General features: G+C 41.4%; 1 protein-coding gene across 2 annotated transcripts in view; it reads left to right on the top strand.

Moving 5' to 3' along the window:
• Nucleotides 1-26,573, top strand: part of LRRK2 (leucine rich repeat kinase 2) — a 129,391-nt gene that overhangs the window by 85,111 nt on the left and 17,707 nt on the right. For both annotated transcript variants that reach the window (XR_008597615.1, XM_054988034.1), the window contains exons 30-43: nt 310-437; nt 2,104-2,322; nt 3,378-3,579; nt 6,967-7,055; nt 8,278-8,465; nt 9,426-9,580; nt 11,537-11,683; nt 12,067-12,258; nt 14,874-15,020; nt 17,494-17,594; nt 17,872-18,062; nt 19,204-19,364; nt 20,498-20,668; nt 25,123-25,223. Coding sequence is in view for 1 of the 2 variants with exons in the window: in XM_054988034.1 (XP_054844009.1) it covers nt 310-437; nt 2,104-2,322; nt 3,378-3,579; nt 6,967-7,055; nt 8,278-8,465; nt 9,426-9,580; nt 11,537-11,683; nt 12,067-12,258; nt 14,874-15,020; nt 17,494-17,594; nt 17,872-18,062; nt 19,204-19,364; nt 20,498-20,668; nt 25,123-25,223 (2,192 nt within the window). In the remaining variant the exon portion in view is untranslated. The remainder of the gene's footprint in view (nt 1-309; nt 438-2,103; nt 2,323-3,377; nt 3,580-6,966; nt 7,056-8,277; nt 8,466-9,425; nt 9,581-11,536; nt 11,684-12,066; nt 12,259-14,873; nt 15,021-17,493; nt 17,595-17,871; nt 18,063-19,203; nt 19,365-20,497; nt 20,669-25,122; nt 25,224-26,573) is intronic.

Raw genomic sequence — 26,573 nt, forward strand, 5'->3', positions numbered from 1 at the left:
GGTGGGAGGGAGCCCTTTAAAAAGGCCCCCGAAGTTTCCCAAAGTGACCTCAATCACTTTGGGAAGCTTTGATTCGATATTTCCAAATCGGGACCGTTGTGCTGGCCCTGATTCGGAAATACCGAATCTTTACTAATCAGGCCCGGTTCGTTTTTTTTTCCGAACCAGGAACCCGAAACGCACACCCCTAGCTAGAAGCAGCTTACACGGTAAAACATAATAAAAAATATAAAAGACTGTAGCAGCCATTAATAATTAATAACTGATTACCATACTTGTAGTTTATGTATGTATTATGTTGTTTTGTAGGCCAGGAGGAGTTCTACAGCGCTCACCCCCACTTTATGACTCGGAGAGCTCTGTACCTGACTGTTTATGACCTTAGTAAAGGAGAAGCTGAAATGGATGCTATGAAGCCATGGCTATTTAACATCAAGGTAACATATATTGACAGAGGTAACTGATACTGTAAAGAGTTTTTAAGTCTTTGACATTGATGAGTTCTTACAAATGTACTACAAAAATATGTCACTATGTGAAGGCTTGTATTGTCAAGATCCCACCTTTGTACTACTTGTGTTTCTGTGGTCTTCTGAGTATTGATAACACATGGCAATGAAGAGCACAGGAAGGAATTCTCTAGCTGATCCTGAGCTTTGGAATCTCTTCTCTGAGTGGTCTTCTACTTTGGGCCTGGTGAAAGACTAGGAATGTTGAAACAAGTGAACCACAGTGTTCTAAGGTTAGCATAAATACAATTACCACTGAGCTCAAACTAAAATCCAAATATTTTTAGTACCATACATTTGTGTTCAGTGCAATTATATTCTTACAAGGATACACAATTCCTTAAAGGGATACCACACAATTCCAAAGAATCTTAACAGAAGGTATCATAGTAAGATACATAATGTAGAACAAACTATTTAAAAGATACCTACACAGCAGTATCCAGTTGCCCCTGCATTGCATGGCTCAGTGGAGTATTACGCTCATTGTAGAGCACATGCATTTTGTGTAGAGCAACAGCTACACTCTGCAGGCTTGGATGGCCCACACGCTTCCTTCCCTATTGAAAATATGCATTAAAGCACGCCCAGAAGCCACTTCAAAGTGCAGGCATACCTGCCTGTGGGAATTCTGTGGCAAATGGGTTGAAGTTTAAAAGGTTGCTTTGAAGGCGTGAAATTTTAGGACCCAATAACTGAGTCCCAGTTAGCATGTTCAGTACAATACTTGCAAAACCCCAAAGTGCATGGATAGAGTAGGTAGGACGAAATGGGACAACTGCATCCCACATTTTAACATCACACTGACCTCTACCTGCCAGGAAGAGAAGCGAGCCAGCTGCTGAGCAGACAGGGTATGGCTGGCCAGCTGAAAGTGCCACGGGCTGTGGCCCACACTCACATGAGCCTGGTGTTAAGCATCAAGATGACCATGCCTCATGTATTGGATTTGTCTGGTGCAGGGATAAAGTACAAACTGGGGTTCAGGAGCCTACAGGAAGGAAGCAGGGATGAAAGGAAAAGCAGCTAGAAACAGGAAGAAGTGACAGACAAGATGAGGGAAATGGAAGAGGCAGAAAGATGAGGCGAGAACAGTGCAGAGCAGAGGCTGACTGCCAGTCATAGACACTGGAGTGCCATACACACACACACACACAAGGCAATGGGGCCCTGTGACAGATAGGAAGAGGATGCTGCCCTAAAAAACATGAAGTGGAGGCCACCCTTTCTGGTGACAGGCGTCTGAGCAGTGCACAGAATCCCTGATAAATGTAAAAAAATGTGAAGTGGACCACAAGCTGATTTCTCCTGGGCTCTGTATCCCCTCCCCCCTGGGACAGTTCTGTGTAGGGGAATCCCTTTACATGAAGTAGCTCTAAGACAGATAGAATAGCTCTCCCCAAACTGAGCCTAATACTGGATAAGAGTCCTAATCTTATAAGAGTCCTAATCACCAGTCTCTGTATCAGGCATCTGATGAAGAGAACTTGATTCTCGAAAGCTTATGCTAAAATAAAATTGGTTAGTCTTAAAGGTGCTACTGGACTCTTTTTGATTTTGCTAATCTTACACTGTTACTAATCGTCTTTTATAGGCCCGAGCGTCGTCATCCCCTGTGATTCTCATCGGCACTCATTTGGATGTATCTAATGAGAAGCAGCGTAAAGCTTGTGTCAGTAAAATTACCAGGGAGCTGCTGAATCAGAGGGGTTTCCCTGTAATTCAGGATTATCACTTTGTGAATGCTACAGAAGAATCTGATGCCATGGTCAAACTTCGAAAAACCATCATAAAGGAGAGTCTGAATTTCAAAGTAAGCCATGCCTCTTGAAATGTGTGTGTGTGTATGTTACACAACAACATGATTTTTAACCTTTTTTTAGATGTATTCTAAAATGTTTATACCATTTAAAACTCAGTTTTAAATTCCATTTTGGAAGCTTTTACATTTTCCTTCATTCTATTTTGTTTTGGTATTTTTCTGCAAATCTGGGATTCCCCTGGGTTTTTATGAACTTCTCTCATTTCTGAATGTATCTCCTGCTGTGGATTTTTTTGATCTGTGGACAAGTTCAAAATTGGGTATAGTACTCATTTAGTAGATTGTTAAATTAGTATGATTGAAAACCTTCTTTATTTTTTACAGTCAATAGGTGGTTGATACTGGGAATCAAAGGGAGATGTATCACACAGAAAGGAAATCCCAGAACGACAGAAAAAGCGTAACAGTGCAGTCTTAAGATGAGATACAGCCTATTAAGTCCATCGTAATCAGTGGATGTAACTTGGTTTAGGATTGCACTGTAAGGCTCTAACACTGTTAGTGTAGCTGGTGTCCTAACTATATCCAAGATACTAAGGTGTAATAGGTAGGGCTGCAGCGCGGAGGGCAATCTCGACTCCCCTCTGTCTGGAGATCAGGGGGCGGGGCCACCGACCATGTGACCATTTTTGCAGAGGGCAATTTAAGCTTTAAAAAACTCCCCCCTTGTTCCAGCTGACCCAAAGTGAAATTATTGTGCGGTCCTGAGTTGCACCACCTCTTTTCCCAGAAAAAAAGCCCTGGTTAGGAACAGGTAGTGGGGTGTGTATAGCACAAGGGTGGGCCAAGGAGATGCACAATTTCCTCCTCCCTCTTGCATACTTACCCGTGAGCTGTCATTGCATCTCACCAAAGATAAACATGGTTAAGTGCAGCTGGCCTAGGCCATGAGTTAGCTTATGAGAAGAGAGGAGCTAGGATGAGGGTGTGTGCAGTCTCACAGTCTGCTTAATCACAGTTGTATTGGATCGCTGTTTGGTAATTCTGCCAGCTGTTAAGAAAAGCGTCTGAAAAACGTATTTTTGCGACTGACCAAAATTATGCAGATCAGAGACCAGCCAGTTATTGGACAGCTAATCCCAGACAGCTATTTGGAACTGGAGAAGAAAATTCTGGAGGAACGTTCAAATGTTCCAGCTGAATTTCCTGTGATTGACCAGAAGCAATTATTAAAGCTGGTGCAAGAAAACAAACTGCAGTTGGATGAAAATGAGCTCCCGCATGCCCTTCATTTTCTGAATGAATCAGGTGATACACGTCAACATTCTGTAGTCAATATACCGAAAGGTCTCATGTTTATATTTTATGTTGTGCAAAATTATCATCTCAAGGCAAACTGGTTTTTCTCCTTTTGTTAACGTTGGTATTCATTGAAGTGCAGAGTTACCCTGAGTGTATGCTATCTGGTAGGATGCAATGCTTGTTACACTGCTTCAGTGATCATTGAACTTGAGTGTTCGTTTATAACTCATAATTCTTTGAAAACACAGCAGCAGTAGTAGTAAAGCTTGTTTGGATTGTTTGGATTTCAGAAGAAACCTGGGTTTATTGGGTGCTGGAAAGTCCCCGTGCCCTGAGCGGGATGGGGGAGGGAAGATGTAAATATTGTAGAATCCAGTGAGTTCTTTAGAGTAGATGATACGCAGAAGGTAAAATCACTCAATGATTTGTGAATGCAAGTCATAAAGTGTTCCCCATACACCACAATAATTTATGCCAGCTTAGAGGCAGAAGTATGCATTATATCAGTAAATACATGTTTTCAAAACATGTGCTGTTTAACTGAGATTGAGTGGGAGGGGAACAGGCAGAGTATAGCAAGGTGGAATAAGTGTGTGGGATTTTCATAGATCGAGATGGGTAGCCGTGTTAGTCTGCCTGTAGCAGTGGAATAATAATAACATAACATTCAATTTATATACCGCCCTTCAGGACAACTTAATGCCCACTCAGAGTGGTTTACAAAGTATGTTACTATTATCCCCACAACAAAACACTCTGTGAGGTGGGTGGGGCTGAGAGAGCTCTGAGAGAGCTGTGACTGGCCCAAGGTCACCCAGCTGGCTTCAAGAGAAGGAGTGGGGAATCAAACCCAGCTCTCCAGATTAGAGTCCCACCGCTTTTAACCACTACACCAAACTGGCTCTCAGTATCTTCTTCAGATACTGAAGAAATGATCTGTGGCTCATGAAAGCTCATACCCTACCACTAATATTGTTAGTCTTATAGGTGCTACTGGACTCTTGCTCTTTTCCACTGGGATTTTCATGTTTAACTCTTCCTGCTGATGCTCCGCCGCAAAAGCCTAAGCTTCTTTTTCCTGCAGCTGGCTTGGAGGTGAAGGAGGATTTTTTAAAAACAGTAGCAGGAAGGAGAATGATATACAGAGGAGACTCCGCAGGCAGAGGAAGGGTCAAGGCCCCCTCCATCTGATTATCCCCAGCAAATGCTCCACCAATCCTCATATTTGCATGAACCAATGTTGTTAACCAGAACACCTACTTGGGAATCATATTTGTTGGAGCAGTTCTGTTTCTGTTCCAATGCACCAGCCAGTGCTGCAGTTCTAGCTACTTCATCTCTCCTGCATGTTATAAGCTCCTTAAGGAGAGTAGTGCTGAAAAATCCACTTGTGGCTCTCAGATTCCTTTTGGGACCTGAGTCAGGTGCTAGTGAACATTAGAGTCATTTAGAACAGTTCCTTTAATTACTCTTCCTTTAATTACTAGTTAATTAGGAATAAAAGCTCCCTTTCTAACAGCGATTTTACTTCTGCAAGGAGAGTATTGGAAGTTGAGCGCTTATGATCAAGAAGGAATTCTATATATTTTTTTTTCCAGCAGAGCCACATGATACATAAGATAAATCCAGGTGTGAATAACTTGCACTACTACTTTTTGTCCAAAGGTGAGCCTCCTTTTTAGATCTAATTTGAGAACATCCTCGCACTGGAGAGCCAGTTTGGTGTAGTGGTTAAGAGCGTGGGACTCTAATCTAGAGAACTGGGCTTGATTCCCCACTCCTCCACTTGAAGCCAGCTGGGTGACCATGGGTCAGTCACAGCTTCTAGGAGCTCTCTCAGCCCCACTTGCCTTACAGGGTGATTATTGTTGTGGGGATAATAATGACATACTTTGTAAACCGCTCTGAGTGGGCGTTAAGTTGTCCTGAAGGGCAATATATAAATCGAATTATTGTTATTATTATGTTATTAGCAAATTCAGACGCCTTACTGGTCTCTTTTCACTCTCTACTACTTTAGTCCAAAAGTTTACAAAGACCTTCTTTCTCAGGTGGATTACAGTTGACATCTTTATGGCTTATGAGTTCATTACAGCTGCCACTGTCCTCTGCCTCTGTCATATGGGAGGAAAACATGTGCAGAGTAACCTCATGGACCTCTGCTGTCTCCTTTGTGTAACATTACAAAATAGGTATGAATGCATCTCCTAACACTTCTTTAGAAGAGAAGTTCTTACCCCATGGTCCCTACAGCAAATCGTTCCCTCCCAGGATTCACACTCCTCTATAAATCATTCCATATGGCGGGTACTCTTCTCCACCAATAGAAAAAAGAACATTGGGCTTAACATGAAGGGTCTTTCTCATGGGTGGATGGAGAGCACCTTCACTGTGCCAGAGTGTCTTACTACCTTGAATTTGAATTAGGCGCATTGCCATTGTCCATTGGGTAGAAATTCCTTTTCTGTTTTTCTGTATTTTTATTTGACACATGATTGAGCTGGTTACATATGGAAATCTATAATCAGACTTTGATTTTATTCTTATGTCTCCATTGCGCAATGTCCCATCAGCTGGGATGGGCTTAGTCCAGCAAGAGGGCATACACAGCAACTCAACCGGAATATTAGATCCTTTGTTTAGGAGAAGTAACCGACCTAGAAGAGACCCTTCCCAGCAGTGAGAAGGGCCTTTCTTGTTCCTTATCCTTGTAACGGGTCGTTCTGACTGAATGCTATCCAATCTGTTCCAGACCAAACGATAGGCACAGCTGCCCCATTTAGATGAATGATGGTCAAGTGCTTAACTTTGTATGTATGTTTTGTTTGTTTAATTTTAATGTATCTTTTTCTAGATTCAGTTATTTACTGTCTGTTTACTTGAGTGGAATATACTTCATAGATGAAGACAAAGAATAACTGTAACTAGAATATTATTGTACTGTCAGTATACTGTAGGATGCATAAAAGCAAAAATAGAAAATGAACTAAAACACTAATTAAAACCAATTATAACAGCACTATGAGAGAACAATTAAAAATTGCAAAATTTAAAAGACGTTCAAATCAAAAACCTGGGTAAATCTCTGCCTCTTTCCCTAAAATAATAGATTACTGCTGAGCGGGCATTCTTGTAAAATCAAAACATATCTCAGAATTGGAAAAACAGGACAAACAAAATAAAAATGAATATATCCAGGTTATGAATTTAAATCTAAAATGAGTACAGTGCGTAAATTATAACATTTCCAATAAACTCATAACATCTTTTCATCAAACCTTGTTCTTTATTTGACACGAAGCTGCAAAACTCCTGCTACGTGATGACCAAGCAATCCTATTTTCTAAGTTTATCGTATGTGTTGGTATACTAATTGCACTATTTTTCATCCAGGTGTGCTGCTACACTTTCAAGACCCAGCCCTTCAGCTGACAGATTTATATTTTGTTGACCCCAAGTGGCTATGTAAAATTATGGCACAGGTCAGTTTTGTTTTTGTCGTTGCGGCAGTTGTTTTCTTACTTTCTCACATGTCTAGGTTTGTACAGTTGTTGCCTTCACACAAACTGGTAGCTTGCCAACCATACATATCAGGAGCATGAGGTCACCATATTGTGTGAACTGGGCAGTGTGTGGATTCTCAGGGTACATTTGCACAGTGGAGTGATTGTGCATATTATGTTCGCCATGAGGACCACAAGCTCTTGATATGCACAGCTGGTGATGGGAAATCTACATGTTACCCAATTATTGCAGTATGGCAGTTGCACATATATGGTGCGTTGTGGGGTCCACACACTCCCAATATGTGTCGTTTGTGGGCTCCCAGTTTGCACTGGTCTATCTCTACTTTGCCCCCCCTTTGGAGTGCCTACAAAAGAAAGAAGGGAGTGTGAAAGGGATGCATACAGCCATAGATAGCTGCGTAACAACTGTGGAATTGATGCCAGTTTCTGTCTTTTCTACACAGTTCTGTCCCTGTGCATAGATTTGCGTGAAGAACTGGTTGCACACAAACTGTAGCTGTGTGTTGCCAGTTGGTACGGTATTGCTTAACATGTTTGCAGCTGAATATAATCATGTGGATAAACTTTTATCAAGCGTCTCTGGGATTTCCCCCCCATCTAATAGCATGCAAAGTGCAAGATAGATTTAGGATGCCTGCCTTTAAGCTCAGCCTGCCGCTGAAGATGTGCAGTGAGGTTTTTTTCTTTTAATTCCATCTCTCCTGAACTTTGCATTACTGTTAGATTGGAATCGAAATGTCAGACATATGTCAGGGAATCAAATACTGATTCATCAGTCAGTCTTTTCTGTCCCATGTTTCCAGAAAATTGTCTGCTTTTATTATTTTCAAAAATTTTCACCAGTACTCGGGGATTTGTTTTGTTTTGTTAATTCTTCTCATCGTTCTTTTTTTAAGAAAATAGTCTTTAAATGAAAAACTGCTCTAGGGATAGAAGGGGGTTTCTTGTACAATCACAAGGCAGCAGGGAAGCAGTCAATCAGAGCCAATCACAGCTTGTTTTGACTTGTAGCATCAGTTGTTCCACGTTTGGATCCTGGACAGATAGCAATGCATGCATGTCAAACACAGTTGGGGCTCTTTCCAAGTAAAATACTTTAAAATGTTATGTATGTTTTCACACAGAGAATAAAGCAAAAATGCTAGGGAAATGATGGATTTCATTTTGTTCTCCATAGATCTTGACAGTTAAGGCTGAAGGCTTTCCGAAGTACCCAAAAGGAATTATCAAGCGCTCTGATGTAGAAAATTTCCTTTTAAAGAAGAGCAAATTCCCCAAGGTTTACATGTCGCAATACTTTAGGCTTCTAGAGAAGTTCCAGATTGCACTGCCACTTGGAGAAGATCAACTCCTGGTTCCAAGCAGGTAAAGCACACTGGTCTGTTGACTGGTCTCTTACTTTGACCACGATCGAATAGTTATCAGAAATTAATTTTAAAAAATAACAATTTTCCAAGAAGCCCAATGGATATCACTGTGTAGATACCAGCTGATGTTTTAAAATTTCATTCAAGGGTAAGAGCAGGGCTTTTTTTCAGCTGGAACACGGTGGAACGGAGTTCCGGCACCTCTTGGAAATGGTCACATGGCCGGTGGCCCTGCCCCCTGATCTCCAGACAGATCAGCGCGGGGCAGAGGTCAATCTAAACTCCCCTCTGTCGGGGGATCAGGGGGCAGGGCCACCGGCCACGTGACCATTTTTGCCGAGGGCGATTTAAACTTTAAAAAACTCCCCCCCCCTTGTCCTAGCTGACCCAAAGTAATGTCATTGTGTGGTCCTGAGTTCCACCACCTCTTTTCCCAGAAAAAAAGCCCTGGGTAAGAGTAAAGGCTATTTGCCCTCTGGCCCTTGCAGGAGTTGGGAATGAACACAGCAAAGCTTTTCTTGGTGATCGCTTTTTAACTGCAGGCAAACAGGAAGAATTGGCGTACTTTCTTTTAAAAATTGGGAAGTATAGGTTGTCCCTAGCATTCCAAGATAAAAGCTGAAGATATAGGAACCATATGTGACATTGTTAGAATAATTAGTTACATTTTTAATGTTAATGTCATTGTTTCACAGTAAGAGTCGCTTTGTTTTTGTAATTAGCATAACTAGCAAGCCTAGTTAAAAGTTACTTTAAAAATCTACTAATATTTTACTGGACCATTAACAAATTTGTTTTGGGGCAATCAAATGATTGTCCTAACAGCCATATTTAGAGAAAACACTAAAAAAAATCCTTTGTACATTCTGGCTGCTGTACATTTGTACTCATCTGTGTAATTTTTAATAACTTCGGAAAAAGTAAATTCAGATAGATTAAAAGCAACTTTGTCTTCCAGTTTGTCAGATAACAGACCTGTGATAGAGCTACCACACTGTGAAAATTCAGAAATTATCATTAGGCTGTATGAAATGCCATATTTTCCTATGGGATTCTGGTCCAGGCTAATCAACAGGTTACTTGAAGTGTCACCGTATATGCTTTCAGGAAGAGGTAACTTCAGTTTTTCAATATTCGATGAGAACTTTCTTAGTGAAATTACTTCAAAGATTATAAATCTGTGACACAGGATGTTTCGTTCTCCTGATTCCTTACATTCACTTAATCTTAGTCTCTATTTAATTCTTTTTATGCATTTTGAAAGTACACACAGCAAACAGCAAAGTGGTGATCGGGCATTTTTATTTTGTGTCCTTAGTCTACTAGTGTGAGACCTAGATATCTCTTTTTCTGCTTCTGGCTAGTGGCTCAGCTGTACCCAAATAATTTTTAAAGTGTACAGCATTTCCTGTGGTTTGCTTTGGAGAAATGGGAAGGGGAAGTAAAGAAGAGAGTAAGAGGGGGTTGCAATTTGGACTTTGGAGGAGGAGGGTTGAATTGCTGCTTTTCTCTCGGCTGCCAAAGTGATTGTTCGTTTAGTTTTTCTTTTTATCATTCTTGTAACTTTGTAGTTACAAATAAGTAATTGTTTTGGCTTCAAAGAGAAAAGTCGTAACTGAATCTCCTTCCCACAAGAATGGATTGAAGGTTAATCAAGAATGCCACGGCCAGTTGTTGTGAATCGAAATGAATTAATCTAAGAAGCAGAAGCAGCTGGGAAGTATGAAGGAAAAAGGTCAAAGGAACAGTCACAAGAGGAAGTAGGACTTTTGCTGAACAACATACTTCCCGGTTTATACAGTGCAATCCTACTACAGCCCGTTGAAATCAACTCTGCTTAGGATTGCACTAATGGAGTAGGATCTTGGGTACGGGGACAGAAATTGCTAGGTTTTTATGGGAGAATGTAGCACTCTGTTAAGTGCCATGTAGAACTGCGGGCAAGTCATTTAATCCTGCTTGCAGTCGATTGCAGAAAAGGAATAACGAAGCAGCGGAGATTTCTTTTAGCATGGAAACATCTCTGGCCGTTTCCACACGGCTTACCTGCTTGCGTTATGTCCCGGCAGATCGCGCAAAAAACGCAGAAGATCGCGTTTTTTCGCACGAGATTTGCACGACGTCACATGACGTCGCGCAAATCTTGCTCGAAAAAACGCGATCTTCCACGTTTTTTGTGCGATCTGCCGGGACATAACGCAAGCAGGTAAGCCGTGTGGAAATGGCCTCTGTCACTGTGATGGGGTGAAGGTCCCAAAGGTTAATTTTGTAAGAACTTTAAGGTAGTAAGATGCAATATATAATTTCATTTGATGATTACTCATTGACCATTCATAGTTATTATCTAATGTTCTTGAAGAAGCTCCATATATCTGGCCTCTTCTTGTTCCTTTCCTTTCTATCACAAATAACAGACTTTCAAACTCTTTGTAGCTGAGGTGGTAATATAGGTGCTGTTTCAGTGTTTGAACCACGTTACTCATCTCGATTATTCCAAATGTCAGACTGTGTAATTACCTTTTATTTTTCATCTCTCAGTTCACTTGGATTATTTTTTCTCTGTCACTGCAATATTGAGTAGAGATGTTCAAAAATACACACACTCTAATAATGAATGTACCGATTCAGGATGTTTTTGTTTATTTTTTTAAAAGTTATTTTCCATTAAAACTTTATTCCTTTATTGTATTTTCTGTTTTCGTGTCTCATCTTCTTACGAATTAACACAGGGTATTTCTCAAAACTCTTAACAAATAAAAGTGGAGAAATGAGAGAGAATAACTAAATAACTGAAGCAACTCACTTCTGGTTCGTATGTATAGCGCTCACCTCATAGTGACCCAGTGTTCCTCCTTTTTAATAAGTGAGTCATTTGATGTTATGCTGAGACTATTGTACTTTGCAGACATATAATAGCTACTTTGTACGGTCCATACATTTGTGTAGGGCTATAAAATAGCAGCTATGTATATCTGAGAGGCAGGCATTTTGTTTTTCTTTTAGTTTAATTTCCTGCATCAAAATAGCATTAGAAAGCAATGGATTTTTCTTCTTTTCCGGTCTCTCTAGAACGAGCTCTGCGTCCTAACAGGATGTATTGGAGACAAGGCATATACCTGAACTGGTCACCGGAAGCCTACTCCCTTGTGGAATCAGCAGTTTTTGAAAATAATCCCAATAGTTTCCTTAAAATTACGGTGCCTTCTTGCAGGAAAGGTCAGATGCTATTTTGGAATCCTTTGGATTGTTGTTCACATTTACACACATTTCTAAATGGCTTTGTTTTTATTTAAGCTTGGTTTTATCTCTTTGTAGAATACGGTTTCATTGTCATACTGTTGTTTTTAATTATCAAATTGTAAGCCTTTTTGCTAACTTTTATTGAAAGGACATGTAGTTTATAATTCAGAAGAGTTAGCTGTGTTAGTCTGTAGTCGCAAAATAGTAAAAAGTCCAGTAACACCTTTAAGACTAACCAACTTCATTGAGGCATAAGCTTTCAAGAACCACAGCTTCCTTCGTCAGATAGTTTATAATAAATTTATACATAAAACAGACAAAAGTTGTATGTTCTGATAGCATTTTCTTGGCCTTTTAAGGTTGCATTCTCCTGGGGCAAGTTGTAGATCACATTGATTCTCTTATGGAAGAGTGGTTTCCTGGGCTGCTAGACGTGGATGTATGTGGTGAAGGAGAAACACTCTTGAAGAAGTGGGCTTTGTATAGTTTTGAGGATGGTGAAGAGCATCGGAAAATATTACTTGATGACCTACTTAAAAAATCAGAAGAAGGTATCTAGTGCTGTAACGTATTTGTACAAATAAGTGTGTATTTGTAACTGTCAATATCAAATTTTAATCATTTACGGAACTATATTGATATCTTAATAAAGCATATAATAAGTGTTAATGGAGAGCCCCGTGGCGCAGAGTGGTAAGCTGCAGTACTGCAGCACAAGCTCTGCTCACGACCTGAGTTTGATCCTGGCGGAAGCCGGGTTCAGAAAGCCGGCTCAAGGTTGACTCAGCCTTCCATCCTTCCGAGGTCGGTAAACTGAGTACCCAGTTTCCTGGGGGTAAAGTGTAGATGACTGGGGAAGGCAATGGCAAACCACCCCGTAACAAAAGTCTGCCAAGAAAACCTCGTGGTGTGATGTCCCCCCCTTGGTCAGTAATGACTCGGTGCTTGCACAGGGGACTACCTTTACCTAAGTGTTAATGACTGTATTGTACTATCCACATAGAAAACTAATACAATATCTTTTGATTCAAGCGGGGAAGCCATATTTGTTGCTTTAAACAGGAGGGCACCTTACAGAGCTTGAGGTGCTTTATGAAATAAAAACTCTCTCACCCCCCCAAAAGACAATCTATCAAGTCTTAAAAACCCAGCAGTATGCAAAATATGGCAACAATTAAACAGCCAATAATTAACACAAATCCTCCACTTAAACTCAAATTAAAAGCAATAGCAGAGACCAAAAGAGAGAGAACAACAACAAAAACAGCCATCAAAAACAAGCTGAAATAAAAATATCTGAATCTATTGCCAAAAGATGGATAACGATGGTGCCATATGCAAAGATTAGGGTTGCCATGTCTCCCCACTATAGCAGGACACCTGGCAATCTGCTTCAGGAATTGGCAGGTAGAAAAGGGGCTGGGTGCATTCAGCATCACACTAGCATGCTGACCTCACTTCTGATGGAAGTAAACTCTAATTGGCCCTTTTTTCTGGGAAAAGAGGTGGCGGAACTCAGTGGTGGAACTCAGGACCGCACAATGACGTCACTTTGGGTCAGCTGGAACAAGGGGGGAGTTTTTTAAAGTTTAAATTGCCCTTGGCAAAAATGGTCACATGGCTGGTGGCCCCGCCCCCTGATCTCCAGACAGGGGGATTTAGATTGCCTGCTGCTGTGCAGAGGAGATCAGGGGGCGGGGCCACCGGCCATGTGACCATTTTCAAGAGGTGCCAGAACTCCGTTCCACTGCGTTCCTGCTGGAAAAAAGCCCTGCTTTTAAATATATTTTTATATACTTCTAAATAAGAGTCCAGTGGCACAGAGTGGTAAGCTGCAGTACTGCAGTCCAAGCTCTGTTCACAACCTGAGTTCAATCCTGGCAGAAGCTGGGTTCAGGTAACCGGCTCAAGGTTAAATCAGCCTTCCATCCTTCCAAGGTCGGTAAAATGAGTACCCAGTTTCCTGGGGGTAAAGTGTAGATGACTGGGGAAGGCGATGGCAAACCACCCCGTAACAAAAGTCTGCCAAGAAAACCTCGTGATGCGACTCCCCCCATGAGTCAGTAAGGACTTGGTGCTTGCTTTAAATATTGTTTAAATGCCTGATGTTTGTCTCCTTGGGGACCCTTTTTGGGTGGAAAGGCAGCATAGAAATGTTCTAAATAATAAAATAATAATACTGACTATTCACAAGTAATTGTAGTTGATAATAACTAATTATTTTAAGCAATACAACACCTAAGCATCAGCTGTCCTTGTGACCATTCTCTAAAAAGTCCCTTTATATAAAAGACAAAGCCCATCAGATCTGGTTCAAAGTATTTCAGGCAAGTATGTTGCCTATGTGCTTCTCTGTGGCAGCAAGCGAAGTCCCTGTGATGTTGCCAGTACCTTAGGGGCTTGGCTCAGATCCAGCTGGAGGCAATTCTAGTCCAGGAGGCAATGACTGGCGTAAGTTATGCCAGTTGCAAGCCAAGTCCCAGCAGCACTGCCAGTTTCTAAGGGACTTAACTTGCAACTGGCATAACCTACATTATATATTGCATGAGCCACTGACATGTGCTCCTCCTTGTGACCCCCCCACTTTAGTGTCCTGGATGCAGAACTGGCTCCGATCCCACTGGCCCCATTCAGAGCATCAACAGCTCAGCAGAGAAATTCTAAATCGTTTGGGGTACATCTCGTACAAATAGCGCAACGACTGCCGTTTTAGATAGCTTTAGGACAAAGATACATAATAGTTGCCTTCCTTCCCTTGACAGAGAATCTTTGAGCTCCTGCAGGAACTGCACATATATATATAAGCCAAAATACTGTACCTTGCAAAAAGAGAACATTCCTTAATCCAAGAAGCAAAGTTATGGTTCTTGCAACAAAGGTTCTGTCCACATGACTTTTAACCTTTTCTTTCCCTGTCTGGAAACAAACAGGTGTGCAGCCTGCCGTCTTCCCAACAGCAGCAAGTTGACCGTTTTAGGGAAACACAGAATTATTTTTAATTGCACGTACATATACAAAGGTCATTTTATCCACATTTGCACTAGATAGTTTTCTGAAATACATGCACTTCTATGATGTATGGCATAATGGGTAGTATGTGTGGTTGTTGTTTTATATCTCTATTCACGTTGTTGCATCTTTTATATATCTGTGTCTTTCAATGTAGGTGATCTCTTAGTAAATCCAGATCAGCCAAAATCTACCGTTCCGATAGCCCAGATTGCTCCTGACCTCCTACTGGCTGATTTGCCTAGGAATATCATGTTGAACCATGAAGAACTAAAATTTGAACGAACACCAGAATTTCTTTTAGGTAAATAATAATATTGTGGTAGCTAGTAGATGCAGCTTCCAGAAACTGGCATTCATTCAAATTTAGACTGGGAATACAAAGCACCGTCAAAATTCTATTAATATTTCCATAGGGAAAATATTAAAGATGTAATATTTTTATATTTAATATGATTTAATATTTAGATTTAATAGATTATTGTTTTAAATGTTAACCTTATGTTTGGCAACAAGTTCAGATTTTTTGCTTTTCAAATTCATTCATCTAAAATTTACCTTTGCAATATCTTAGTGTTATGATATTATTTAACGATGGTTTCATTAATCTAAATTATGTTTATTTGGTTCAGGGAACAAGTCAGTACCTTTACCCATGCACACATTCTTTTAATTTCAGTAATCCAGGGGCTGAATCATAGGTTTGTGTGGGTGTTTTCAGCTGTAACTTCAAAGCATGTTTTACCTTTATATAAATAGGGCCATTGCTTATACATTCTCTCTTCATTTTCTATTGATGTGTTCTAACTCTATTAAGGACTTAAGCTTTAACACAAACCATAGTTTGCCTCTGTGCTTGAATCAGAAAACTATCATTTGTTCTGTCCTTCCAAATTATGTTTTGCATTTTGAATTGGAAAACTATGATTTATACTCCTCCTGCAGATAAAATAAAAGGTAGGCTTGAAAGAACTCACGGGTGGATGAACTCCAATATTTCTCCTCCTTGCTATAGCCCCTGGTTCCCCCCAGGCTGTCTGGTTCCTGCTTCTGTTCCCTTGCCCACCAGCACTCGCTTGCCTGCCCCTGCATGCTCCCCCCTGCCCACAACCTTCCTCTACACCACGCTGTCTCTTGTTCAACCCCACCCCCCACTGCACTCAGTAAGGGGAAGAGAAAGAAGCAAGTGGAGGCAAGCTGGAACCAGCTTCAGCTTCCCCTCCTCATCTGCTCCTGACAGCCACCCTATTTGATTTTCACATAGCACTTTTAGTTGCTATAGCAACTCAAAATACTTCACAAATTTCACTTTGGCTTTTTTTTTGTCTATACCTGTATATACACTGATGTTGCTATTAACTTTGGGAGGAGTGTACTCTGGAATTTCCCACACACACACACACACACACACACACGCACACACAAATTAGATTTTTCTGCAAGTGTGAGGTCCCCCAGGTTTACCTTATACTGTAGCTATGGCTGGCCTCATTGTATAGATTTGCATTAGATTTATAGTCAGCAAACTCTAATTTGTGCTAAATTGGAGATCTTTAATGAGCATGTGATAGAATGAATGAGCCCATGAGCTCAGGACTAGAGATGGGCACGAACCACAATACGAACCAAAGTTCATGACAAACCAAGCCAGTTCGTGGTTCACGAACCGGCAGTTCGTCAGAGCCCATTTCTGACGAACCACCGTGAACTTTAGGCTGGTTCTTTTTGTTTGTCACTGCAGACAGCCTGGCACCAATCAATCAGTTTCCTAGGCAACAGGGAATGGACTTCCTGCAGACCTTCTGCTGACCTGGAAGTGGCCTTCTGCTGGCCCAGAAGTGATGATTTGCTGACCTGGATGTGACGGTTTCATGAACCAAATGAACCGGTTCGTGAACCAGGGCAGGTTTGTGAAATTTGTGGTTCATGAAATGCGACGAACCACGAACCACATGATTCGGGTTTTTTTCCGGTTCGTGTCCATCTCTACTCAGGACTCTTTCCACATGGTTCAGTATTCACCTGAACCATCCCATGGGCTCGTTCATTCATTCTTTGTGGCTCACTTTCCTTTGCTGCTTGTGATGGATATGCTAACGGATTCTCATAATGAGCTCAGATTACATTTGGATATTGCACTGCTGAAAGCACACTGATACTCCAGGAATCATGCTAATCGTGTTGGGAGGGGGGAGACAAAAAGTAATGAGACGCCTTCACCTGTGTATAATGAAGGCGCTATTGTGTTTTAATGCACTTTTATATGCTTTTAACATTATAATTTTGTCATCCATCGCTGTTTGTTAATGTTTTATCATGCATGTTTAATCTGGTCAATTATGGTGGCCTTTGACTGCATGCAATAAATATTTTTCTGACAAAAACTAATGATTTGTGTGCAGAATGGCTTTGTAAGTTGGGCCTCAAGCGATATGATATATGCAGGATTGCTGATTTAGAAAAACTGAATTACAGATTGTTGTGAATCAAGATAACTCATGGTTATGAGAATGCTGTGGCCCTGAATACTGTGCATGTATTTTTATATTCTTTTGTTTTGATCTGAATATTAATTGTATTCATGTAATGATTAATACTGCCCGCTCTAACTGGTTCACGTGTGCTTTGCCTGCTGTGTTTCAGCATTATGAATCACCCTTGACTTTGACCATACAGAAGTCAAGCTCCATATGTTTGAAAAACATTCCCTTTTAATCTGAGGAAAAAAATTGGCTCTGTGTATTTCTAATGCTTCTTTCTGTTTTCTTTTGGGAAAGGTGATGGTGGGTTTGGATCTGTGTACCGTGCTTCTTATGACAATGAAGAAGTAGCTGTGAAGATTTTCAATAAGCACACATCGCTTAGGCTCCTTAGACAAGTAAGAGAAACCCCCGCTTTTTAAAGAGTTACTAGTTTTAATTACTTTTTAAGCATAACCTTTTTTACTTACCATTTGCACAACAGGAAAGGCAATCATACCCCTTCAAGTGCAGAGCAGATTTTCCCCATCACCGCGTGCAAACAAGACCAAGCCCACCGCCATAGTCTGCTTTCCCACATTTTTAGCGTGGCCCCACACAGCACAGAGCTGTACATGACAAAACGGTCAGTGCGTGCGCATCTAACATTGCACCTGTCTTTGACTTTATAACTAGGAGCTCGCCGTGCTTTGCCACCTCCATCATCCTAGCTTAGTGTTCCTACTCGCTGCCGCGGTGCGTCCCCGGATGCTTGTCATGGAACTAGCCCCAAAGGGATCTCTAGATCGGTTACTGCAACAAGACAATGCAACTTTAACCAGGACGCTCCAGCACAGGATTGCGTTACATGTGGCCGATGGCTTAAGGTAATGTGTTTATTTCAACTCAGAAGTGAAAAGTCTCTTTTGTCTCGAGGCTTTTTATTTTTATTATTTTATGCGACTGGTCGCACACGTGCTTTTGTTCACACTCTGGAATTTTAGGCTGTTCTAAAAGTACTAATTTTTTTAGTTGCAGTTTTTAATATGTTTATTTGTTTGAGCCACAAGTATTCTGCTAAGAATGTTTTCATGTTTTGTACTCCAGAATAGTTTCTTGTTCATTAGTATTAGTGGGTTGTTAAAGTACAGAAAGGGCAGCTTTGTAATTGTGAAGGACCATATTTCATAGAAACCAATTTCCCTGTGTATTGAGACTATTAAGGAACAATAACATGGTATTCTCGTAGCCAGCGTGCAGTTCAATCAGTAGCCAAGAAAGTTAATCATTTACAGTGATGATTCTGTTGGTCTGTGATGGCCATTGTCCAAAATAGTGGTTTGGATTATAAGAACCATGAGTAGAGTTCTGTTTGCAGCATGAGCCTTTTTTTATTCCTATCCTTCCAGCTGCAGGCTGCAGTGGGAGAGAGGCAGTCAGTAGATCTCCCCTTACGTGACCAGAAATGCCTTCCATGCACAGCAGCAGCAATTTGGATCCTGCACGTTGTGTGTTTGGGCAGGAGGGAGCTGTACTGCTTTGGAGGGGGGTATGAAAATGAGAACACAGACGAAAAATGGGGACAATACAGGGTTTCTGATATCTAAGGTTATGTTTTCATTAAAAGCTCTCAGTTCACTGCCTGTCAACTGTGGAAGTTGCCAGGAGGCAGCCTCAGGGGAAAACCTCTGTCTGTATGCCCTGTTGTTGGCCCTCCAGAGTAACTGGCTGGCCACTGTGTGAAATAGGATGTTGAACTAGATAGACTGCTCCTCTGATCCAGCAGGGCTCTTTGTTATGTTCTTAAGTGTCCTGAATAAAATCTAGATGCTAATCGTGCGGCTGCTGGTCGTACACTGCCCACCCGCCAATCTGCAGCATAGATGGCATGGTGATCCGTGTAGGGTGAAGCCTGCTCTGGCACATGTCTGATCAGGTTCCACTGGCCTTGTGAGCACGTTAAGCCCTGGAATTTGATGTTGCTACAGCACCTGGTTTTGATGAGTCAATATTTTCTTTTTCTGATAGGTATCTACATTCAGCAATGATTATCTACCGCGATTTAAAGCCCCATAATGTGCTGCTTTTCACGCTGTACCCCAATGCAGCTGTCATAGCAAAGATTGCTGACTATGGCATTGCTCAGTATTGCTGCAGAATGGGGATAAAAACTTCAGAAGGCACCCCAGGTATGAAAGGCGTAATATTTAAAGCAGATGAGATTGAAATCTCATCTTGAAATTGAAATTGAAAGCAGTGAAATCTCTGTGGAACCAAAGTTAAGGCAGTGGCACATGGAAACAAACTTAGTCAGGAGTGCAGATTCCCAAGCCAGTTCCTGGGCTGACACCATCCCTCCTTTTAATGAGACTGGGAAGATAGTCAGCTCAGTGATAACTTTTCCACACGTGAAAATGATACCTACTTTCTGGACTCCTACAAGTCTCACTTAGCTTTACCTAAAAAAGTCTTTGATGCCACTGACCATGTCAGGATGGTGAAAAATTGGTAGAACCTGGCAGGGGTGTGTAGTTCCAGTGGAGTAGCTTGTGTTGGTCTGTTAGAGCAAAACAAAACACAAGTCCAGTGGCATCTTAAAGCCTAACAGCATTTACCCTAATATGAGCTTTTGTGTCTGTAAAATTGCCCTCAAATAGTGTGCCAGAGAAATTCCATATGGTGAGGATGGTAGTTGATCAAAGTGCATAAGAATCCAGGAGGGGGGGATTTCAGGGTGTCTTTTTTCCAGCTTGTTTGCCCCTTCTTCATTTCCCCATGTCCCCCAATTGGTTTTAATTCTGTTTTAATTCTAATTCGAGCATAGTTCAGGATTTGTTTGTTGAATTGGCTGGATTGTGGTTTCAGTGTTGCTAATTATCCTGGGCCCTTAGAATGAAGTAGCCTAGAAATCCAAACAGTAGTTAACTTCTTCTATGGCCATTCATTCATTCATTCATTCACCATTGTTTACGTTTGGGGTGTCTTTTATGTAAGCTACAGCTTCCCCACATATTACAACTCGAAGCAAACAAACAAACGGGATCATTCAGGGACTCTGACCATCCTCGTTGTCCTGGACATGCCGTGTCTCTTCCTATTTGTGAATGTTTATGTGAGAGATTATTAAGTGGTTCATAATCTCTCTCCCGTAATTGACATTGGGGAAACTCGTTCCCGTTAGGCCATAAATCATACTTTGATAATTTGGGGGTGGAATTCCCTGATTCATTTAACATTGTTTAATGTTTTTACATTAAAAACAAGATCGTCGTCTTCCCAGTGAGAAGCATAACAATTAATACTTTGTGTATTTTCTTTTCAGGATTCAGAGCACCAGAAGTTGCAAGAGGAAATGTTATTTACAATCAGCAAGCTGATGTTTATTCATTTGGCTTGCTCCTGTATGACATTTTAACAGCTGGTGGGAGAATATTAGAAGGCATGAAATTTCCAAATGAATTTGATGAACTAGCTATCCATGGAAAATTGCCAGGTAGCTTTCATTTCTGTAATAGTTAATGCAGGGACTTGAAAGCTGTGGCTGTCTTTGAAGTATTTTTCCCTATGAGTAGACAGTCTTACACAGGGAAGAGTTCAGTTTTCAAGCAGCCAGAAATCTACTACCTTGAGGCGCTGCCGATATTTCAGTGAATGTAATCTGGTGAAAATTGTCCGTATGTGAACTGCATTTGAGGTTCTCTGAATTTGCTTTTGTGGGGCCAGCTTGATTGGTGATGGCAAGAGCAGAGGCTCAAAGACACAGAGACCCAAGTTGGGGTTTAAAAGGCCACAACTTTATTGATTACGGCTCACAAGAGCATTGGCACCTCATGGGGCCAGCTGATGACCCCTTCAGACCGCCAGTTGAAGGGGGGCACCATGAGATGACAGTAAGTGGGATTCCGCCTGGGCATACGCCTCTGTGCGGTTCCTCTGTCACCTGGGAGCAAGCAGGCCCTGACAGCCCCTGAGCTGGGCTTGTTCCTGCTCAGTATCACTCCCATGATCCCTTAAGGGGATCCCCGGTTATGGGAAACAGTGCACACAAGCTATGTTTCCCCCAAATGGATCCTTGCCCAGTGCCCGAACTGTCATCGTCACAACCAATTTATGGTGACCCCACAGAGTTTACAAGACAAGAGACGATAGTTTGCCATTGCCTGCCTGTGTGTAGCAACTCTGGACTTACTTAGTAGTCTCCCATCCAAGTTTTAATCAGAGCTGACTGCTTAGCTTTCAAGATCTAACAAGATCAAGCTAGCCTGGACACTCTGGGAAGTGGCTAAACTAAAACTCCTTTTGCAGGTAGTCAAAAGGTTGCAGAACAAGTATTTTTCCTTCTAAATGTCATGTGTTCCTGTCTGCTGTACATGCCATGGGTATGCTGTGTGTTGCTTATTAATCCTCTGACACTATGGAGAGTTCTGAGTACCTTTCAATGCCTGTTGTTTGGAAGTTCCATGTGTTATCTCTGCTTTGAAGTTGAACGCTCTCCTGGAGAAGCAGAATACTTCCGCTTGTAAAGCGAGCGGCCTTGAGACCTGCTGCACCCAACACAAACAAGGCTTCTCCTGGGAACAGGGATGGTTTCACGTTTACTCTGTGGATGTAGTCTAAACGGTGACATTTTTTGTCTCTGGCGTTCATGCAAGAATTTCAACGGGCTTCTAACCTGGGGGTGGGACCTTACTCTATATCTAACCCTGCTTTCCCTTAACACATCACTTCTGCCAGTTCTACTGTCTGAAACTAACGATGTAATACAAGAGCAAACAATATTACAAAATGTAACAAAATGTAATGTATCAATAATGAATTGAACTCCAAGGAATGAACCAGACATAAAAGTAAGCCCCCGCACAAGGGAGACACAGGCAGCAATAGTCAGTGCGACATGTCAACGTAGTAAGGTGCAAGGTAAGTGCAGTAAGGATCTTTAAACATCTTGTTTGAAGACACACACAGCCTTTCATTCTTAATGTTGCTTGACTTGTGTGTTTTCTCTGCAGGTGTCCATGACCAAACAAGGGGGACAGGGACCCCAACGACTCTACAAGGAGCCCACAAAGAACTTGTTTCAATTTCTCTTCCTCAGGAGTCGAAAAACAGAGGGCCACCTTGACTAAAAATAAAAGCACAATGATAATAATAAACCATTACCAGTATTCTTCGTATGTAACATTCACTTAGCAAGAACATTTTAACAAAGTAAATTTACAAGCAATTCTGCAAACAAAGCAAGAACAGAGTAACAAGGTAAAGACTACTTACACACAATGAAGCACCTAGAAACTCTATTATGGCAACATGATGCCTACAGAGCCAAAAAGCCTGTGGGGAAACACCCAACACTCTCACAATATAAGAGCAGTTCTTAAAGAGACAGCATACATCCCAAAATCAGTAATACCAAACTTACAAAAAGCAAGTCATGGATAATTCAGAATTGAGGCCATCAGGTTTTAAAGACTTCAGTCCATATATCCAATAAGATTATTTACGCGCTAATTCTGTTCGCTGACAGAGTCTTTAGAAGAAGAAACATACAAAACAGAAAATTGCAACTCATTTTCTTTACACTGATGCTTCAGAAAATGTTCAGTGAGTGGAGCTTCAAGAACTTGATGATGAATTCTTGACAAGTGCTCCAAAATCCTAACACGCACAGGGCAGATGGTATTGCCAACATACAGTTTTTTACAACCACAAATGATAACATAAACAACACCAGAAGTCGAACAGGTGCTGAAAGCATTTAAAGAGACAGTTAAACCCAATTTGTCAAACACAATGCTAGAGCCATCTAGCGATAAGAAGCATGCAGAACTATGTCCACACCTGTGGTGACTGTTAATATGTGCCACGGCAGACTCACGTGGCAAGTCACTGTGAACAAGAAAATCTCTAATACTGCAGGTACGGTGGAACCCAATGTAGGGGACAACATTACAGCCAGGAATATCTGCTATAAGATGCCAGTGTTTTAATATAATGTTTTTAATTTTATGGGCTAGAGGAGTATAGTCAAGAGCCCACGAAATATCTGTCTTACTGGTTTTGGGCTTGTGAATAAGCAGATCTGACCGAGGGATGCTCTTTACTCTACAAAAGGCTTTGTCAATGATCTCTATAGGATAACTCCGAGTTGCAAAAGCACGTCACATTGACTGAGCTTCACGTTCATAATCTTGGGAGACAGAGGAATTACGTTTGACCCTTAGTAACTGACTAAAAGGCATATTATCATGTAAATTATGTGGGTGGAAGGATGAGTACTCAAGGTAGGAGTACCGACTTGTGGATTTCCTAAAAGGGCGAACAGAAATAGTATTGTTCCCATCCCGAAAAACAGTCACATCTAGGAAATTCACACAGTTGGGGTGCGAATTGCACGTGAACTTGAGGCACGGATCAAGAGAGTTCAGCCAAGAGGCAAAGGCAGGGACAGTGTCTTCATGGTCCAAGATAGCTACTAGATCATCAATGTAGCGAAAATACAACACTAATTTATCACAAAAGGGATTGTTGGCCTAATTATAAATAAATCTCTCTTCTAGATCAGCCATGTACAGATTCGCAATTGAGGGAGCAACAGGGCTCCCCATCGCTACCCCTTTTATTTGATGATAAAAGGTATCACCAAAACGAAAATATCCATGACTTGCTTTTTGTAAGTTTGGTATTACTGACTTTGGATATTTCTTTAAGAACTGCTCTTATATTGTGAGAGTGTTGGGTGTTTCTCCACAGGCTTTTAGGCTCTGTAGGCATCATGTTGCCACAATAGAGTTTGTAGGTGCTTCATTGTGTGTAAGTAGTCTTTACCTTGTTACTTTGTTCTTGCTTTGTTTGCAGAATTGCTTGTAAATTTACTTTGTTAAAATGTTCTTGCTAAGTGAATGTTACATACGAAGAATACTGGTAATGGTTTATTACTATCATTGTGCTTTTATTTTTAGTCAAGGTGGTCCTCTGTTTTTTTTACTCCTGAGGACGAGAAATTTGTGGGCTCCTTGTAGAGTCATTGGGGTCCCTGTCCCCATTGTTTGGTCGTGGACACCTGCAGAGAAAACACACAAGTCAAGCAACATTAAGAATGAAAGGCTGTGTGTGTCTTCAAACAAGATGTTTAAAGATCCTTACTGCACTTACCTTGCACCTTACTACGTTGCCGTGCTGCACTGACTATTGCTGTCTCCCTTGTGTGGGGGCTTACTTTTATGCCTGGTTCATTCCTTGGACTTCAATTCATTATTGATACATTAAATTTTGTTACATTTTGTTATATTGTTTGCCCTTGTATTACATTGTTAGGTTCAGTTCTTGTGAGGGTTGCTCTGCAGTTGTTGTAGTTCTACTGTCAGAGCACCTTGAACCTGATAGAACTCTAATAAAAGTTACTTCAACCAACACACTTGTGTGATTGCTGTGGAGAACTTGGGGATTTACTTGCCAAGGACTGACACTGAATTCCAGTCTAGAAATGTAGGAGGATGTTAGTTCAAGTGTTGATGGAGTTAGCCAAAAGAACAAAAGACCTTTGCTTGAAACACACAGAAGCTACATATAGACAATCAAAACTGCTACAATCTTCTAGACAAATATGTAGGGTGAATCTCTGTCTTTGTTGGGGGCAAGTACGTAGCCAGGGAAAGAAGAGAAGGAAGATTTAAGAGTTTCTTTGGGAGAGCTGAGGTGAGTCAGACCACAAACATGAACGAAGTTGGTGAAATAGGGAAGCGAGAGATCAGCATGAATGGAGCCAGCCCAAGTGTGGCCCTGTTGATGAATTAATAGGTCAGTGTCTGTATCTTATGTTGCCTCTTCTAAACCACTTTGAAAGAGTTCTTGAAAGGAGAACGGTGTTACAAACACGTGGTCCTATGAGATTAACAGCAGTGTTCATAGTTCTGTCTACCCAACTGACTTCAGCCGCTTAAATTCTAGATCCTGTAAAAGAATATAACTGCTCCCCCTGGCCAGGAGTTGAAGATTTAATTAAGAAGTGCCTGGAAAAAAATCCTCAGGAAAGACCTACGTCTGCCCAGGTAGCCCATTCCTATGCTGTATGCATGTTTAAACTGCTGCGCGTCCCACTGCTCTGAGAATATCACTGTCTCTAGTGCTGCAAATGAATTTATGATTGTTTATTTTATTTATATTATTTAAAACATTTGTATGCTACCTTTCTACCCAAATAGGATCCGCAAGGTTGGCAAACATTAAAACAACATTTAAAATAGTATAAAAATAATTAAACATAAATGCATACAAACACCACCAAAACAGGGAGGAGGGACAGTAACAGTTATTGGAGGTATGCCAAAGGAAACAAGTCTCCACCCACTGGCAGAAGACAATCATAATAATAACATTCCATTTATATACCGCCCTTCAGGATAACTTAACACCTACTCAAAGTGGTTTACAAAGTATGTCATTATTGGTTGTTGTGGATTTTCCGGGCTGTATAACCACAGCTATACAGCCCGGAAAATCCACAACAACCATCGTTCTCCAGCCGTGAAAGCCTTCGACAATATATGTCATTATTATCCCCACAACAAAACACCCTGTGAGGTGGGTGGGGCTGAGAGAGCTCTGAGAGAGCTGTGACTGCCCCAAGGTCACCCAGCTGGCTTCAAGTGGAGGAGTGGGGAATCAAACCCGGTTCTCCAGATTAGAGTCCCACAGCTCTTAACCACTACACCAAACTCGCTATCAGCAGTTGAGGGGGACAGACACATCTCTCTGAGGATGGAGTTTCAAAGTTTTGGTGCCACAACGGAGAAGGCCCTTTTTTGGGTTGCGCCTGTCTAGCCTGAGATGGTGGAGGGCACCTCAAGCAAGGCCTCTGATGATGACCAAAGTAAATGGGTAAAGTTCGTTTGGGAAAAAGTGGTTCTTAGAGTATGTCCAAGCCATATAGGACTTTAAAGGTCAATACAGGCACCTTGGATTGGGTCAAGAAGCAAATTGGGAGCCAGTGTAGAACAAGACTGGAGTGATACGATTCCTAGGACTCATTCCAGTCAACGTTTTGACCATGGCATTTGGTACCAACTGTAGCTTCTGGACAGTCTTCAAGGGCAGCCCCATGTAAAGCACATTGCAGTAATCTGATCTAGATATTGTCAGGGCGTGTACTACAATGGCAAGATCTTTCCTGCCCAGGAAGAGCTGTAGCTGACTCACCAGTCAAAGCTGGTGAAAGGTACCCCTTGCAAGCACTGACAGCAGCAACAGGCCTGGGTACAGCAGCACCTCCAAAGCTGCTCCTTTAAGGGGAATGCAACCACGTTTAGAACCGGTGGTAACCCATTTTCTGTGTCAGACCTCCCCACCACCACCAGTAGCCACTCCATTTTGTTGGGATTAGGTTTCAGCTTGTTAACCCT

This window comes from Eublepharis macularius, chromosome 9 (assembly GCF_028583425.1).
Source record: "Eublepharis macularius isolate TG4126 chromosome 9, MPM_Emac_v1.0, whole genome shotgun sequence".
NCBI lineage: Eukaryota > Metazoa > Chordata > Lepidosauria > Squamata > Eublepharidae > Eublepharis > Eublepharis macularius.